General features: G+C 48.5%; 1 protein-coding gene across 3 annotated transcripts in view; it reads left to right on the top strand.

The window, feature by feature from the left end:
• The window catches only part of PIGN (phosphatidylinositol glycan anchor biosynthesis class N), a 94,893-nt gene extending 77,377 nt beyond the window's left edge, over positions 1-17,516 (top strand). For all 3 annotated transcript variants that reach the window (XM_038770330.1, XM_038770331.1, XM_038770332.1), the window contains 6 exons: positions 2,692-2,747; positions 3,195-3,270; positions 5,784-5,857; positions 9,508-9,550; positions 11,772-11,824; positions 15,066-17,516. In XM_038770330.1, the coding sequence (XP_038626258.1) occupies positions 2,692-2,747; positions 3,195-3,270; positions 5,784-5,857; positions 9,508-9,550; positions 11,772-11,824; positions 15,066-15,189 (426 nt within the window). In that variant the 3' untranslated portion in view covers positions 15,190-17,516. The remainder of the gene's footprint in view (positions 1-2,691; positions 2,748-3,194; positions 3,271-5,783; positions 5,858-9,507; positions 9,551-11,771; positions 11,825-15,065) is intronic.
• Positions 17,517-18,728: the final 1,212 nt, after the last annotated feature.

Raw genomic sequence — 18,728 nt, 5'->3', positions numbered from 1 at the left:
CCAGACCCAGGCAGCCTTCCCTTCCTCCCTCGCTGTCTTGTACTCCTCACAAAACATGGCCAGCGGGCGGGCACTCTGCCCACAGAAGTCACCAGGCACAGTGCTGTACCCATAGAAGGTACCCAGTTCAGTGCCTTGCCCACAGAAGGCAGCCAACATAGCTCTCTGCCCACCGTGGCATGTGCCACGGGCCCCACCAGCCGCCCACTCAGACCTGGCCAATGCCTCCATCTCCACTGCTTCCCTGGCCGGAGCCACACTCAGACTCTGGCTTACGCAGTCCTCGGGAACACAGGTGGCCCTGCTCTCTTGTCTCATCTTATGCAGTCAAGTCGTCTCCGACCCCTAGCAACTCCATGGACACAGCTCTCCCAGAACGCCCCACTTGCCATCTGCAATCGTTCTGGTAGTGTAAGAATTTTCTTGGTAAAAATCCAGAAGTGGTTTACCGTTGCCTTTTTCCTCACAGTCAGCTTGAATCTCCTCCCTCGACTCTCTCCCATGCCACTGCTGCCCAGCACAGGAGAGTTTTGCCTTCCACTCGCTAGCCACTGCCCAAGCTAGATATGGAATGGGTAGGCCTCTGCTTGACTCTCCCTGCCATAACCGAGGCCGGTAGAGGACTGGTAACTCTCCAGGTGCGATCCTGAGAGGGGAGCCCTGCTTTAGAGTCCTTACAATGCCCAGTGCCTCTGCCAGTTTCAGCCTGGCCCTGCCTCTGGTTTGGCTGTTCCCAGCTGAACATCAGCCAGGTAACTTTGAGCAAAGAGATCCCTCTCGGGTTGCTTTGATTTAGCCTCGGTCTTTCCTTCTTAACCCCATCCAATTAAAGGAAGCAGAGGGGAGAGACCTAACAGAACTGATGAATTCTTGTAGCTGAGCTCTCTGCCCCACTAGGTACTCTATCTCATTTTAGCCGTCTTTTGTTCTCTGCTTCCCGGCATGAAATGTTCTGGTCAGCAGTGCAGACATGCCCCCCTAGGATTGTAGGGAGGGGGAATCATGCTGACATTTTTTTGCCTGGAAAACCATGATTTGGAACTGCTTCCCAATCTGCCCTATTTTCCCTTCCCTTTTAGCATCTTCGGTAGCGTCACTGTGGGCTCTGGGGACAGTAGGAAGTGTGGGGTTGTCTCCCAGCCTTCTGCGAGGACTCTCCAGTACATGTCCATGAGAAGTATGGACCATGCTGAGAAGTAGCATGGCCTAGGGGAAAGAGCACGGGCCCGAGAGTCAGAGGACCTGGGTTCCAATCCCAGCTCTGCTAGCTGCTTGCTGTGTGGCCTTGGACGAGTCACTTCACTTCTCTGCCTCGTTTCTCCTGTTCTCCCCCCTTCTTAGGTTGTGAGCCCCGTGCGAGACAGAGACTACGTCCAACCTAATTCGTCTGTACCTACCCCAGCGCTTAGAATAGTGTCAGACACATAGTAAGCTCTTAATACCATAAAAAAGTCCCAGAATGCAGTCCCAGATCAGGTTGCAAGCTCTTCGAGGGCAGGGAGCAGGTCTTCATTAGTATTATTGTTGTTATTTCTAGAGTTCCAGGAGAGGTACAAGAATGGTGGATCAGACACTGCCTAGCCCACAGGGGACTAGCCATCTCAAAGGAGGAGATGAGGCAGAGGAGATAATCTCTGAGAAAGAAGCAACCTGGCAAACTCACTAAAATAAATATACTTCATAAAGTATAACTTTATAAAGTTGTCATTCATATTAAAAGAAGACACCCTCTAGACCGTAAGCTCCTTGTGAACAGGGAATGTGTCTGCCAACTCTGTTGTTTTGTACTCTCCCAAGTGCTTAATATGGTGCTCTGCACACAGTAAATGCTCAGTTAATGCCACTGAGTGATCATCTGACACCACCGATAGTAACACTGAAGAGAAACGCCAATGACGGCGGTACCAAGCAAAGCTGTGGCCTATCCCTGCTGGGAGGGACCGGTCCTCGGCCTCCATCCTTGATCAGAACAGGACCCTCCTTCCCAGCAGAATGATGACGCTCTAGCCTTTCCACGCCATTCTTTCTCCCAGTGCTGCCTCATGCCCTCACTCTGCCCTCCATCCTCACTGTGGCAGCAGAACGATGGACAGCCGCATGCCTGGCTCCTGGTTGCGGCGGGGCAAGTAGAAACAGAGGAGAAAAACGGATGGCAGCCGTAGCGGCTGCTCGAGGTAGCCCAGTCGGAAGAATGGAGCCGCCGCTCCCCCCACAGACCCCGAGAGGTTCGGTGGCCCTATCGCAGTGCTCTGTTTACGTGGAAGCGATTTAGAGCCGGCACCCACGTCTCTGCGTTCCCAGCACTGGTAACCAACCCTCCACTCCTCGTCTCCCAGCTGCCAGGCTTATTCCTCCCCTAACCCTGGGGCCGCCTGTTTGCTCCTCCAACCTTGTAATCACCCACTTAAGTAGCCCGGAAAAGTGCAGATGAGAAGTGCACGGCTCCTCTGTAGGAAGCCAGGCAGCTCTCACAAGCACGTGCTTGGCGCCTCTTTCCGAGAGCATTTCATGGCAGGTCAGAACAGGTGAACTGAAGCATTCGAATGTTGTTTTCCATTTTACCAGCAAGCAATAGAAACAGCAGGACAGCTTTGGTGAGTGAACCATTTTAGAGGAAAAAAAAGTTCATACCATTTTTGTGGGGGGTTTTTAATTGCTAACTTGCTTGGACATTTCCTTAGCCAGATTTAGGTTTTCTTCATCGTGACGGCCTTTTTTGGGACTGGAAACATAGCTTCTATTAACAGGTAACTTAGCTGATTGATGTTCCTACTAGCCCTGGCCAGAAAAATTGAGGCCATACGGGAACTGTGGTACGGACTAGGCACTTACTCTCTGCTAAGCGCCACAGTAGATAAGATGACCATCAGATTGGACATGGTCTAAACATTTTATTTGGAAATAATGCCCAATGAAGAAAGCTTAGGCAAAGCAATCAGGAGTGGAGTGGGCTGTTTTAATGCTCTGAGATGAGGCCTAATAAAAGGAGGTTGGGAAAGTTAGGACAGATATGTGATGTTTTGACACCGATGTAGTTGGGCCTTTTTGACTTAAAATGTGGTTTTATGTAGTGAAATCATTGAAATGCATTGTGCAGAGGGAAGTGTGTTTTCTGGTGGAAAGCACTTCCGTAAATACAGGGTGCCTTCTCATACCCCGTCTTCCTTTTTTGTTTTTGTTTCCCGTTTCCTCAGTTTTGATCCGGCTTCTGTTTATTGCTTCCTGACTGTGTTTAGCCCTTTTCTGATGGGAGCCCTGATGATGTGGAAGGTTCGTCATCACCTCTACTAATGGAACTCTTTCAAGGTGCTCCAAGGAGACCAATTCATCTTTCTCGAGTCATTCGGGCACCTAGTAGTCCTCTTGTAATTCTGGACACATTTTCTGCTTCATAAATGTCATGCACGACTGGACCAAATGAAAGGGGTCAGTGTAGGAGGGAGCAGGATGGGAGAGGTACGTGACGAGGGGAGGGTCCAGAGATGCAAGTAGACAGGGTGGCAGGAGGATGAGGCCGGATGAGGCCCGGAGCAGATGGAGTGGGAGGACTGGAGGAGGAAAACCGCAGTAGGAGAGGCAGAGGGCGTTGGGAGAGCCATGGGCAGGGCTTGAAAGGGGAAAAAAGCAGGAAAGCCAAACAGAGAGCTGACCAGGGCTGTGCTGAGGAATATACAGTACATTCATATCAGACACCATCTCTGTCCCACTCGGGGCGCATAGTCTAGAGAGAAGGGAGAACAGGTATTGAGAAGCAGCATGGCATAATGGATAGAGCACCAGCCTGGGAGTCAAGAGGTCATGGGTTCTAATCCCAGCTCCGCCACTTGTCTGCTGGGTGATCCTGGGCAAGTCACTTCACTTCTCTAGGCCTCGGTTCCCTCATCTGTAAAATGGTGATTGAGACAGTGATCCCCACGTGGGGTAGGGGCTGTGTCCAACCTGATTTGCTTCAATCCACCCCAGCGCTTAGTTCAGTGCCTGGCTCATAGTAATCACGAAACAAATACCGTTATCATTGTTATTTGAATCCTCATTTTGCAGACGAGGAAATTAAGGTCCAGAGGTGTTAAGGTCATGCACAGCAGGACAGTGGTGGAGTCGGGTTTAGAATCCAAGTCTCCTGGCTTCCAGGCCTGTGATCTTTCCACTAGGCCATGCTGGGGAACTGGGGTTTCCAAATGGCTTCTTGGGTAGCCAGTGCTCTCCCATAGTCTTCCGAGCATCTCTCTCCTGGACAGTGAGAGGCAGGATGCTGATTGAGCCCAAATTCCCGACAGTGGGTAGTAAGTGGTCAGCTGGCTTCCTCACGGCGCTAGCGGATTATTTGGGATGGTTGCCCCCATCCCTCCGGGACACACACACGCGTGCCTTACCCCTGCCTTGCGTGTGCTGAAACCAGCCTCTCTTGGTTGCAGTTTCTGAGTAATGCACACTTTTCTTTGCTGTGACTCCCTGCGTAGCAACCTCTACGTCGGTTTTTGACCATTTACTGCTGAGCAAACAAATGACACCTGGAACTGCAAGCACAGAATCACCTTAATCTTGTTGCCTATGTCGAGATTAATGCTGGCTGTTTTTTCTGGAGGAGAACTAAGTCTTGTCGCCCGCTTTTCTTTAAACATCCTTGTCCAATCCCTCTGAATTCTAGGAAGCCCAAGTGTTTTGCAGGCTTCCTCTAGAGCAAAGCTTTAAAAAATTTTAACTATTGTTATTTTTTTTTAGTTTTTTTTCAGAGCCCTAAGGCTTCAAATCTATGTTTTAATGCATGACTAATAGAGACTGGTGTGGAAAAACTGCCAGAAAAATCCTCAAATTTTCAAAAGCCTTATCTCAGTTGGAGAAAGTTGGAAAATATTTTTTTAATTCCCCAATGATTTCCCTGTGGAAGTTTTCTTATTTTAACTCTGCTAACCGCTGAGATTAAAATAAGTTGGGAAGTTTTCAAATAACCGTCCCAACTAATGTGGTCGGCCTTGAAACTCTAATGTCCCACTGTACATTAACAGAATTGTTCTGAGAATTTAATTGCTCCGGCAGTACTAATAGACTCTGTAATTTTCTTTTTTCTTCCACTTTTGCTTTAAACTGAGTGTCAAAGGCTTTTTAGAGTTAACGTCTGGCAGGGGCTTAGTAAAATCTATAAGAAAGTAATTACATGAGCCGCTAATCGCTTCGCGTGTCTTCTTTCCCATTATTTTTGAAAAAAATCTATGTAGGAAACCTAGTTCGACTTGTAATGGAGCAGTTATATTTATCGAGGGGACTGTAGCAAGGTCAAAGCCAGAAAGACCCTGGGCTAACTAGCTAAGCTTTTGGTTTGCTGGATCTGTCTCGTTAAACTGGTTTCATTCAAAGCGTCTCTTGGTCTCCCCACCGTTCCCGTCTCTTCGGCCTGGGAATTATGGCTTGTGCTGCCCTGCCTTGGAATGATCTTTGTCGTGATACTGTTTGGACAAGCATTTTAAGTGGGATGACTGAAGGAAGCGAGAGAAGTTTAAGAACTAATTTTTATCTGTGGCGCTTGGTGGAACTGTGCTGCGTTTAAGTGACCGGAATAGATTTGGTGCCTCGTGTTCAGGATACCAAATGGATTAGCCGAACCACCCCCTTCCCTGGACAACTTTGTATTATTCCTCCGTGTGCTCTGATGCAATGTAATGTAACATTGGGTTAAACAATTAGATGATGTTCTCGTAAATCAATCTGGTATATGTTTTTAACTGGCTTCTGAATGTCCGGATGGCTTAGACATTTACCCAGAGCCCTCTTTGTTTTGTGAACAGATTTTAATTCCCTTTGTCCTCGTGATGTGTGCTTTTGAGGCCGTTCAAGTCACCACACGGTTATCCTCTAAAAGGTAAGGCCAGCGTTGTCGGGGCCCTGCATTTTGCCAAAGGAAACATTTCACAGCATTTCACAGGATTGCTGGCCCCCTCCAATGGTACCCTCAGTGTCAGGAGGGTCCTGAAACAGGAATCCCCTCCGTCCATGACCGAGGGTCTCCCGGAATAAAATGCGCTCCCCCCCGAGCGAAGCATTGGGCATCGGGGCCGGGCTGCGTCCCGGATGAACGGGAATGAGCTTGGGGAGCCAGGTTGGGAAGACCTGCAGCTGCTGTTTTCCTTTCAGCGGCTACCGTGCTGGTCAGCAGTAAAAGCCTCCTCCGAGACCTCATCCCTCCCACACTGGGGCCTGCCCTTTGCAGTGGGCTGAGACAGACAGCCACGCCTTGCCCCATGCAGTGCCCAGAGCACGTGTCTCAGTTCTTGGGTCGGGCCCTGCCAGTGAGCCACCTCACAGTGCTGGAGGAGAAAGACAGAGAGAGAGAGAGAACTAGAGAAAGAAAGCCTCCCAATTAGGCTCATATTCCAAAACGCCCCTCTCTGCTTGGCTGCAGGCCTGTTTCCTCGCTGGAGAAAAATAAGTCAACTGGGAATCCCAGCAGCTCTAGGTTATCTACATTGAATCGTGGTCATAGTTTAAAGAATGAAGCTGAACATTTAAAGTCTTGTTGCAAAGTGACTTGCACAGCAAAGGAGCAGCTATTCCTGGGGTTCATTAAGTGGCAGTCAATAATTCATTGTAATAGCTGCTCTGAGCTAGCATGATTTACTCCACATGGATCAGAAGAAGATAAAGGAGAAGTTGTATTAATGCGACTCCGGCTGTACAAATTGCTTTCAAACACCTTTTGCACCATAAGAGAACTCTTTTTTTTATGGTATTTGTTAAGCACTCACTGTGTCATGTGCTGTTCTAAGCACTGGGAAAGATACAACTTAGATCGCTCACAGTCTAAGTAGGAGGGAGAACAGGTATTCAAACCCCATTTTGAAGTTGAGGAAACTGAGGCATAGATAAGTGAAATGACTTGCCCAGGATCACCCAGCAGGGAAGTGATGAAGCCGGGATTAGAACCCAGGTCCTCTGGCTCGCAGGCCCTTGCTTTAACCTTTGGGCCATGCTGCTTCCCTGAACTTCCTAGGTTAATCAATCAATCAGTCAATCAGTTGTTTTTATTGAGCACTTACTTTGTGCAGTCTCTTTCAGTTTCCTGCATCTGGCACGTGGAATTGCGAGTTTTATGTCAGAGCCTCGGGCGATGTCTGGAGTGGTTCATCTCAGAAACCGAGGCTCTGTCAGCTCAACTCTTTGTCTTTGACCGGGAAAATAACCTCATCAGCACAGGGGCTGTTCAGCCTGCTGCAGGAAAGACAGACACTTGAGGGAATTTTAAGCTGCTCTGTAGAATATTGTTATTCTTGAAGCTGCATTGTTAGGATCCCAAGCTGAAAGAAATAATGAATATTAGCATTAATTTACATTCTGTACTTGATGAGGTGAAGCTAGTCCACGGTTCTGCATCACATTATTGTGTGTTACCCGTGAATTGGAAATTCTTAAGCAGTGGTCTCATCACCACCCTATCATAAGATGCCAAATTTTTATTTTGAAAGGCATTTTTCAGTGAGGCTTAGTTTGGTCTAGAACATACTGAAGAGACTCTCGGTCCATACCCCTTGGTGTTATTTAACAAATGAGTTGCGGGCAGTCAACTTGTACTTTTTCTTTAGGGGATCAGTATTCTAGCATTTAAATGGGATTGTGACTCCAGAGAGGAAGGCATCTGAGGGCCTGAGAAGGAGAAGGCAGGTTTAATCTGTTATTTATTACTAACACTGGTGAGCGCTCACTCAGTGCATAGCACTTTTACCAGGCAGGTGGGAACATACAGAGAAGAAATAAATTGCAGACAGGCTCTGCCCCAAGTTGCCTGTAATAAGGAGGGCAAGAGAAACCCAGAAACAACTAACAGTCCAACCTCAAATCTAAATGGGTCTGTCCCTTTTTTCCCCTCTCTCCCCTATACCCAAACCAGGAAGCTGGAGGTTCCCCCATGGTGCAGTGTTTTACCAGTAGGTCCCCGGCTACATCCACTCCCCTCCCCTCTCTAGCCGTGCTTTCCGCCTCCAAGGCCGCTGTTCCCCAAATGTCCCAGTCCCTGGGATGAAAGGCCTCAGCCTCCCTCCCAGGTGTGAAGGGGGGAGCAGAAAGGTGCAGAGGAGAGTGAAAGCGAGAGGGAGTTACTCTCCAGAGGCGTGGGAGGGCTGGAATGGAAGGTTACAGGTAAGGTTCAGGGCCTGTTGAAGGCATTTCTCCTCCAAGTGGCCTTCTCTGACTAAACCCTCATTTCCTCTTCTCCCACTCCCTCCTGTGTCACCCTGATTTTGCGCTCCGTGTGGAAAAGAGCACGGGCTTTGGAGTCAGAGGTCATGGGTTCATACCCCGGCTCCACCAATTGTCAGCTGTGTGACTTTGGGCAAGTCACTTAACTTCTCTGTGCCTCAGTTACCTCATCTGTAAAATGGGGACCAAGGCTGTGAGCCCCACGTGGGACAACCTGATCACCTTGTAACCTCCCCAGCGCTTAGAACAGTGCTTTGCACATGGTAAGCGCTTAACAAATGCCATAATTATTATTATCCCTCCCTCAGCCCCATGGTGTTTGTGTACGTATTCGTAATCAATTTATTTATAGTAATGCCCGTCTCCCCTTCTAGTCTGTAAGCTCCTTGTGGGCAGGGATCATTTCTACTAACTTAAAACAGTCTTTTAGACTGTGAGCCCACTGTTGGGTAGGGACTGTCTCTATATGTTGCCAACTTGTACTTCCCAAGTGCTTAGTACAGTGCTCTGCACACAGTAAGCACTCAATAAATACGATTGATTGATTATAACAGTGCTTTGTACACAGTAAGCCCTCGATGACTACGACTGATTGTTACAGATCAGTGTCCCTAGTTTTCCCTGCATTATGGGCCCATCTCTGGAGAAGCAGCGTGGCTCAGTGGAGAAGAGCCTGGGCTTTGGAGTCAGAGGTCATGGGTTCAAACCCCAGCTCCGCCAATTGACAGCTGTGTGACTTTGGGCAAGTCACTTAACTTCTCTGGGCCTCAGTTACCTCATCTGTAAAATGGGGATTGAGACTGTGAGCCCCACGTGGGACAACCTGATCACCTTGTAACCTCCCCAGCAGTTAGAACAGTGCTTTGCACATAGTAAGTGCTTAATAAATGCCATTATTATTATTATTATTATCTCTGCCCGTGCAGACTTATTCCAAGGTTCTGCTCTTCGAGCGTTCACCCCAGAAATATTTCAGAATTTTCAGCAGAGCCGACGATTGGAGATATATCCTTTCTAAGATCCCAGTGCGGGTGCCCCCACCTGACAATCCTGCTTTCACCATTAAAATTTCCATCAGTCCTTTCCCAGAACTGTCCCTCTTCACTTCTTCAAACCAAAGCACGTGTATAATGCCCTCTCGGCGGGAGGCACGCTTTGAGAGCAAGTATGCCAGCGGTGGGGCATGGCCTGGTTCTGCTTTCCCAGGTGGACCAGTGACGGGACGGGACGGGGCAGGGAGGGGGACGGTGGTTTTGGGGTACCTGGTCACTGGTTCTGCCACCACAGCGCATGACATAAATGTTTTCTCCTCTGTTGCAGCCTCTTCCTCGTTGTCCTGGTGATTTCAGACATTATGGCCCTGGTAAGCAATTGTCATGTGATTGTTCTAAACAAGGGGGACAAAACTGTGGTGGAGCCCAGTTAATCCCAAGTAGTAGGAAAACATTTTAGACCTTAATAAGGCTTTTAGATGTTTTCAGTAGAAGCCCAATATTAGAATAATTAGAATATGTGTATGTGTAATATGTATATATGTATGTATAACATATAAAACACATATGTGTGTATAATATATATATATACACACAATCAATCAATCAATCAATTGTATTTATTGAGCGCTTACTATGTGCAGAGCACTGTACTAAGCGCTTGGGAAGCACAAATTGGCAACATAGAGACAGTCCCTACCCAACAGTGGGCTCACAGTCTAAAAGGGGGAGACAGAGAACAAAACCAAACATACTAACAAAATAAAATAAATAGAATAGATATGTACAAATAAAATAAATAAATAAGTAAATAGAGTAATAAATATGTACAAACATGTATACATATATACAGGTGCTGTGGGGAAGGGAAGGAGGTAAGAAGGAGGGGATGGAGAGGGGGACGACGGTGGAGAGGGGGACATATATGTATATGGGTGTATATGTTAAAAATAGCTTGTTTTCTCACCAGGCCCCATGCAATGAATGCTTCTTAAAATTTTGACTGTCTTCTCTGTCAAACTGAAAGCATATTTCAAATCGAACATATGAGGCACTGCATTAAAGGAACGGACTAGTTTAAATTCACCAGAATGCAAAAGAACTGCCATGTCTCTTCTATGTTTTCTGTAATGCCTGAGTAGAGAACAAGACAAATAGGGAAGTGGAGCTTGCATTCTAATGTTTTGGAAGACTTTTCTGTATGAGGTGGCGAAGGCAAGCAGTCATTCTGTACTGAGGATATTTTGAGAGCACAATTATGTTCTTTGTGTGTATACAGTAGCGGAAAAGAACCCCGTATGGAAAGCTGCTAGTTGGTGGTTAAAAATTGCTTGAATCAGAAAAATGCCATTTTATACACTGCCAGAATTGGTTCGAGGAACTTGGATGACCTGTTCTTACTAAGTATACTGGTCTGGGGCCTTGAGGGTGCTTTTCACGGCCCCAGGGCCTTCCCAAAGGGCGGGTGTGGGACCGTTCCCCCACTGGGCTGGGGTGGGTGGGAGGCCCTCTCATGGCGGGATCCTCCAGCCACGATGGATCCAGAATACAGGGAAAGGATGCCACTTAATCTGCCTGGAACCAGTATCCAAGGTGAGGCACGAGTAATGACACTGGGGGGCTACTGTGCCACCTTCTTAAGAGAACAGCAGTGGACATGCAGTGAGGCAAAGAGGTTGACCAGGATCTCTTTCTACCTTACACGTTGTCCGGCACAATACAGCAGACAGCCCTCTCCTGAGTAGATTTTGTTCACCTTCATGATTGCTTCAGGACAAAAGCTTTGATTCCCTGGGTTTTCTGCTCTGGGCCACGAGCCTGGAAAGCAGCTACCCTGATAAGAGGAAACTCTGAAGTGGAGTCATTAAGGAACATCATCCTTGAGGATTTTCAGGAAATACTGCCTCATTGTGTCTGTGACCTACTCTGCCGGTGACCCTTCTCATAAGCCTGAGGGACTCGGGGCCCCTTTTGAGAATCACCTCCTCACCTGGTAGCAGTGTGACTGTTATATTGTGCTTTGTAAAGTGCTCTGCACACAGTAAGCGCTCAGTAAATACGACGGATTAACTGACTGCCTGACTAGTCGGAGGGGCCGCATGGGAACACCTCTTTTGAGGTCTGGACATGTCCGTGAGAGTGGATGGCACAGTTCTCTTCTTGGGGATCCCCGGGCCCTTTCAGGCCGGTGACTTCTTCTCAAGATCCGATGCTCCACCTCGGGCAGGGGTGTCATCAACCAGTGGGGAGAAGGCCATGCTTTTTGTTGGCCCCCGGCCGGGTGGACGCCTTTCTCCCCCAAGTCCTCAAGGGCCTGCCTTTTGAAACGGGCTAGTTCTCGTCCATTGCCGGCTCAACAATGAACATCCTTTTGGTGGGTGGGGGCTTGATGGAGCAGGAATTCTATTTTCGGCTCCTAGTCTGCCATGCTGTCCCAGTTCAAATCAGCATTGGCCGAAAGATCTCACCCTCATTTCCCTTAAAGAATTAGACACCTCCATGGCCGGTGACTCCAAAACATTGCTGTTTATAGCCTTAGACGCGACCTGTTACCATATTTCTGAACGGAGCATTTTGGTTTTTCTTTTTCAGCACTTTTTTTTCTTGGTCAAGGACTATGGAAGCTGGCTGGATATCGGGACCAGGTATGATATGCTGGGTCCCTAAGGTGGCCCGCCCTTGATCTTTGGCCAGATTCAAGCCCCCCTTGTTCATGATCTCCATTAGAAAATCCTTGGATTGTCCTTTAGGGACTTTCCTTTTTCCTGAAGGTGAATTTTCTCCCAGAAAGGCCATCGACCCATGCCACCCTCCCCAGTTGCCTTTCCACCTAGACGCTGGGGGCGGCTGCGACCCCTGCTGCTGTTGAAGCTAAGCCCCTCCCTGATCAGCCCCCATCCAACCCTTCCACCTGAAAAGGGCCCCGCTGAAACCCAGAGAGATTTCAGTGCCAGGGATGAAGCTGGCACTGGGAGGAGGGGTCGAGGCCGGGAACCTGGGCAAAGGCAGCCGTGGCCCAGCTGGTCGTGGGGCTGCTTTCCCGGCGGCAGGCACACCTTTGGCCGCCCTCCAGAATCCCATGTACCCCGGCCGAGTCCGAGCTGTTTCCTCCGGGAATGGCTCCCCTCCCTCCTCCTTACGTAACTCGTGGGCCCGCTCTTTCCGCCACCCTTTTACCAACTGGGCTTCCTCCTTTTGTTGGATTTCATTTGGTCTAAGTCGTCTTCGCTTGCACGCTTTCTAAGTCCTTCCTGCTCCTGCTTTGAATTTCCATTTTGTAACCCAACAGCCGTGCAGCTGCTCAGCAGTCTTAGATCAGTAAAAACTAGGACTAGCCAGACGTGAAGGGTGAAAAACAAACTGGGAAAAACGTGGAATTCAATGTAAAGATTTCTTCTAATTCTAGACCTTGTGCTTGGAGAATTCTGTTTTTATTTCCTTCTTTGAATGGTTATGCCTTTGTAAACATTTTTATTGCAAGCAGTCTGTCCACTGGCATTGCAGGAGAAAGTGCTTATGTCCTTCAGCCTGTTGGCTAGATTGTGTTGATATGGGCTAGGATGATTTGTATTTTGACCACTGCAGTGGCTTCCTCTTTGGGCGAATAGTATTTTTCAATCTGGAAAGGATCGATGCTACAGGGTGTCTGCCACCCTGTCCTTTTGTTCTCTGCTTTGCTTTGTTCTTTTTTGGTGTGGTAATTATTAAGCACTTTCTGTGTGTCAAGCACTGTTCTAAGTGCTGGTGTAGATACAGATTAATCAGGTTGGACACAGGCCCTGTTCCACATGGGGCTAACAGTCTACCCTTTTACAGTTGAGGAAACTGAGGCACAGGAAAGTTAAGTGATTACCCAAGCTCACAAAGCAGGGAAGTGGCAGAGCCAGGAGTAGGGCCCAGATCCTCTGATTTCTGGGCCCGTGCTTTTTCCACTAGGCCACACTGTTGTTCATAATCACTCAGAAAGAAGCATTTCATCTAAGGGTTTTGGTTTTGTGGCTCGCTGTCCTAAAGGCTGAGGTCGGCCTGCCCCTTCCCGCAGATCGTTGGTGGCACAAGGATTGGGTCTCAGATTGTGGTCTCTGGCCACAGGGCCAGAGAGGGAGCATCACTCAGTCAGTGGCATTTATTGACTGCTTACTGGATGCTGAGCACTGTACCAAGCACTTGGGAGAGTCCACCACAGTACAGTTGGTAAACACAATCCCTGCCCACATGGAGCATGCAATCTAGTGGGCTGTGATAGACATTCAGTTTCAGATAGGGAAAGGGATGGAGTAGTGTATATAAATGCTGGAGCTGGGGGCAGGATGAGTATTAAAGTGCTTAAGGGGGACAGATTCAATCAATCAATCAATCAATCGTATTTATTGAGCGCTTACTGTGTGCAGAGCACTGTACTAAGTGCTTGGGAAGTACAAGTTGGCAACATATAGAGACAGTCCCTACCCAACAGTGGGCTCACAGTCTAAAAGTGGGCTCACAGCTCACACATCGCTTAAGCAATGTAGCAATTCTGCCCAAGTCTGGAAGGGACAGTTTTGAGCACCAGCAGAAGGGAAGCTGTTTTCCAAGCTTTATTATATTTTGGACATTTTCCTGTCAGCAATAATAATAATAATAATGGCATTTATTAAGTGCTTACTATGTGCAAAGCACTGTTGTAAGTGCTGGGGAGGTTACAAGGTGATCAGGCTGTCCCACAGGGGATTCACAGTCTTAATCCCCATTTTACAGATGAGGTAACATAGGCCCAGAGAAGTTAAGTGACTTGCCCAAAGTCACACAGCTGACAATTGGCAGAGCTGGGATTTGAACCCCTGACCCCTGACTCCAAGCCCGGGCTCTTTCCACTGAGCCACGCTGCTTCTCTGCATGGTGATGGTGATCAAGCATGGTGATCCTCTGCCCTTTCTCAGCTTCTAGTAGTCTGTATTCATGAGTTGTTGCTCTGAATAATTTCTGAGCGTGGAGTCCTCGGTGACATTGTCTTGCTTTGAATGGGTGTGTGCACATGTATTCACACACTCACAAAGATACACACACATAAACACACTTTTTTTTTCAGGAAAGTTATGTGGTCCATGTCTCTTTGATAGAGATTGTCATCCCTGACATTTGTTAACTGCTCACCTTTAGCAAGCACTAAACTAAGCCCTGGCAAAGTCACAGAAGATGTATAAGACATTGCCTTTGCTTCGAGGCACGTACTCTATGAGGGGGAATGAGAGACTTGGAAAAATTCAATATTTCAAACTCGGAAAATTCAAGAACGTGCAGTTCCGCCTTAATCCTTACCCATTCAGTTAGAACATGATGGCAGAATTAAGGGACTTTCTTCCTGTCACGTGTGTCGGTCTGGATAGACCATATGTGATGGCGGAAGAAGCGGGCAGGTGTGTACACGTAGGCACGTGGACCATAGCGGAAGTTGTCCTTAGCATGGGGTTCATCGGGAGTTCAGTCCCTGAGTTCTGGGGCGCTGAGTGTACTGCCAACGGTGAAAAACCTTTCAAAACACCATATCCGGAACAACAAATGAAAATGTTCCGACAGAGATCATGTTTTGGGGCCGCTCTGTGTGAATCCTCGTCAGTCCCGGGGCAGTTGACAACTTTTTCCTTTTCAAGTTGTCCTCAGTGTTACCAAGTGTCATCACCTGCGGTCTTCTCCCAGCCCTGAGGGAGGCTGAGGATTTGAGGATTTGGGGACAGGAGGACCTAGGCTCCATGGATTGGGCTCCTGCCCACAGTGGGGTTTGGACTTCCAATGCCCGGAGAGTAGGAGGCCGGGCATGGGGAGGAGGTCATATTGGGTTTTGCCAAGCCCCTGTCCGCCCCACTTGCCACCTGATCTGAGCCAAGGATTCTCTCTGCCTTCTTCCAGCATCAGCCACTATGTCATCGTCATGTGCATGACCATCTTCCTGGTGTTTCTGAGTGGGTTGGCACAACTGCTCACTTCCAAGAAAATCCACATCGGCGGGCAGGCCAAGCGCCATTTCATGTGAGGTTGTGGTGATGTCGGAGCAGCCCTGCCCCCGGGGGTCTTCGTTTCCTCTTGGTCCTCCTGTTGAGCCCTTGGGAGGGAAGAAGGATTGGCGCATCATCCGGCCTCGCCACGGAAGGATTCACCTGGCTTTAGGAAGCTAGAGAACAGGCTTAAAGGAAGAGCTGTTCCACAGTGGGACTGATGGTCAGACAGGCAAAGAAGTTTCCGCTGAGCTGCCCTGGAGCCCAATTTGTGAACTTGCCAGTGGGGATTCAACAGACCCAAGAAGAGCACCGGGACCTGTTCTTCAGTCAGTCAATAGTATTTATTGAGCTCTTACTATGTGCAGAGCACTGTTCTAAGCGCTTGGGAGAGTACAGTGTGAGAGAATAAGCGGATGCGTTCCCGGCCCCTGACTAGCATCTTCCCTATCTCTCCCCTGGGCCTCAGCTCCTTCCCAGCAGCCGGCATCCTGCACTGCAACGTGCCGGCACTCGGCTCACCTCGGGGCGAGCCCTGCGGAACAGCTGTAGCCGTCCCGGGGGGCGGCAGTGCTAGCGTTTGCCGCGGGGGCCCCGCCAACTGCATTCCCTCCAAGGCCTGGGACGGAGTAGGGCCACCATTTTGGAGTCTGCCTGCTCTTTGGTTCCCAGTACTGGAAATGTTTATTTTCTAAAATCCACACCTCAGGGTCACCACCTGAAAAAACAAGACGGGCACGCGTTTAAAAATAAATGTGCACTTCCCCTCGGAGTGCCCACTGAACAGTTTTGACATCAGATTTCATCTGCGTAATCGCGTGATAGGCCCCTTCATGGTCCACTGGGTTTCACCCAGCAGCGGCAGTGGCAATAATATTTATTGAACTCCGTCTGTGTGCCCGGTACCGTCGCAGCCGCTGAGGGAATCTGTGGAAAAAACAAATGAGGCCCCTGCTGTTAGGTGGAGTCCCAGGAGCAGTAAAAACGAGTTAAACTAGAACCGGGGAATACCTGATTTCTCAGTGAATCCGATGAAGACAAATCTTAATATTTTGTTTAAATGCAGAGACCATGCGTTATGCCCGTTACCCTCTTCTAAGAGTTGTGCTTGTCTGAACGGGTCACTTCCTTGCCAAGCCAGAGGACCAGAATTAGAGAACCTCAAGAACTAGTGTCCGGCAAGAATGTTGCTAGCAAATGGAACTGCGCACATTTTTAAACTGTGAAGTTTCAGCCCCAAACCTAAAATCCTCATCCTTCCCTGCCCCCAACCACCCCCAGATAGTTTATCCCTGGAATGCTGCTTTTTGAAGGCAGCCCTTCTCAGGCATGCCGAGCCACGGAGGAGCCAGGAAATCCTCCCGTGGACTTGGCCTTCAGCTCTGCTCATCGCTTTTCTGCCTTTTTGCATCTTCTGTTTGTATGTGGCAAGCGATGGCCTTGGAAAAGCGTGAAATAAAAGTTGCTCTGGGGCATAATTCCCATAGAGAGATGGAATTCTCTGGACTCCAAGTAGAACTTTAATTCCCACTAATGACTAGAAAGCCCAGTGCAGATTAGCAGACTTTTCAAATAGCTGGGGCAGCAAACCCAATTCATTCAGGACCGGGGAAGCCATGTGGGAAATGTTCCTTTTCATAGCTTTTTTCAAAAGAAACCTGGTTGGAGATTATTCAAGCTAATGCGGCCTTCTGCACACGCCAGGGATCCGGAGTGGCTTTCTTGCGAAACAACAACGGTGGTATGAGGCTTGAATGATGCTTGCTGCCGGTCCGAGGACCGACCCGACATAACTAAGGTTTTGTTTTGGAGCAGTTGTCTCTTCCCCATGGGATTTTACGCTAGAGAAAACTGTCTACTGTGCACCCGGCTTACGTTGGGAGGCTCCGGCGCCGGGGGCCGATGTGTCATCTCGTGGCCCACAGGCACTATTGGAAGGGGCCCTCGAAACCCGTGCTGCGGGGAACCCCGGGCCACAAGTCTGTAGCCTCACCTTCTGCACCCTTCTCCTCCTTTTCAACCTTCTCCTCTTCCTCCTCCATGTCCCCCAGTCCCATCTGTCCCTGCCCAAGCCACTCAAGATCCTCTGGAGTTCTCAGAAGTTGGGCCTGATTCTGCTGGGGAGAACCAGCTTCGTGTTTCATGGTTCACCAGGGCCTCGGATATTCGGCAGTGCATTTTTTTTTTAATCAAAAGACCCGAAAAGGAAGAATGCGGGGGAAAAAAATAAAGTCGTGTTGAAAGCGTACACCGTGCCGCTGTACTTAACTACTTTGTAAGCATCGATTCTCGTGCCAGAGAGTTTCCATTCATGACTTGGGGTATTTGCTGATTAACATTGTTCACACTATTAAGATTTAGCAAAAAGTCTGGCCCGTCAGCCTGAGAATTTATCGACCAGAGGACTCAGCATATTGAATGAGCACATTCCTGGAGAGTGAGAGCCAAGTGTGGGATGAAGCGGCCCGGTACCTGTTAAAGGGCTATACTTCCCAAATGCTTAGCACGGGACATTGCTGTCTTCAGTAGGTGCTCGGAAAAGACTGCCACTACTAGCGCTTAGAACAGTGCCTGACACATAGTAAGCGCTTGACAAATACCGTCATTATCACTACTAGGGCTACTTGGATGCAGTTCAGACTTCTACAGAGATGATGGACAGTGGACAACAGGTATTCAATCTTTATTGAATTATTGACCTCAATTCAATCTGCCCAGATTGTTACACTGGGGGAAGTTTGTGTAGTGCACGGCACGTGCTCTGCTAAAGCTGCAAATATTCCACCTTGGGTGGGTTGTCTTGAAAGTACTGGAAACGGTTTCAAGAATTCTGAAAGTAAAATGGAAAGGATTAGTAGACTTTCCTGTCTCGGCCAGTGACTGATTTCAAAAAAACAGCATCTGGAAATGGGAGTCTTGAAAAAATTGGCTGCAGAGTAAGTTGCTCTTTATGAGCCTTAAGGATTAGCTTCCTCTGCATCAGATAGGGTCAAGTGGCAGAGCCTTATAAAGATTATGTTTTTATCCCAGGAATGGCGAGTATAAAAAGGATCGGATTCACACTTCTAGCCTTGCTCCTCTCCTATTACAATCTAGCTCATACACTCTGTTCTTCTAAACCCAGCCTACTTACCAGGCCTCCATCTCGCACCGTCAACCCCTTGCTCACGTATTCCCTCCTGCCCGGAACTCCCTCCCACTTCGTATCTAACAGAGCACCACTCTTCCCATCGTCAAACCCCTACTCAATCCTCATCTCCTCCAGGAAGCCTTCCATGGCTAATCTTTCACCTCCCCACCCTATTCATCTTTCTGTATTGCCTATGCACTTGGGTCCCACCCCCAAGCACTTGGATATTCACCCAGCTGCCTCCCTCGCAACACCTATCTACATACCCTTATACTTTGCTGCATCACCTTGCAGTAACTTATTTTAATGTCTGTCTTCCCCGATAGATTGTAAGCATCTAGAGGGTAGGAATCATACCTGCCAATTGTATTTTACTCACCTAGGTGCTTATTGCAGTGCTTTGTATGCAGTAAGTGCTCAACAAATACCACTGATTGATTTATTGAT

This window comes from Tachyglossus aculeatus, chromosome X3, assembly GCF_015852505.1.
Source record: "Tachyglossus aculeatus isolate mTacAcu1 chromosome X3, mTacAcu1.pri, whole genome shotgun sequence".
NCBI classification, from domain to species: Eukaryota; Metazoa; Chordata; class Mammalia; order Monotremata; family Tachyglossidae; genus Tachyglossus; species Tachyglossus aculeatus.
The sequence above is the reverse complement of the archived record's forward strand: the minus strand, read 5'-3'. Positions and strand labels throughout refer to the sequence as shown.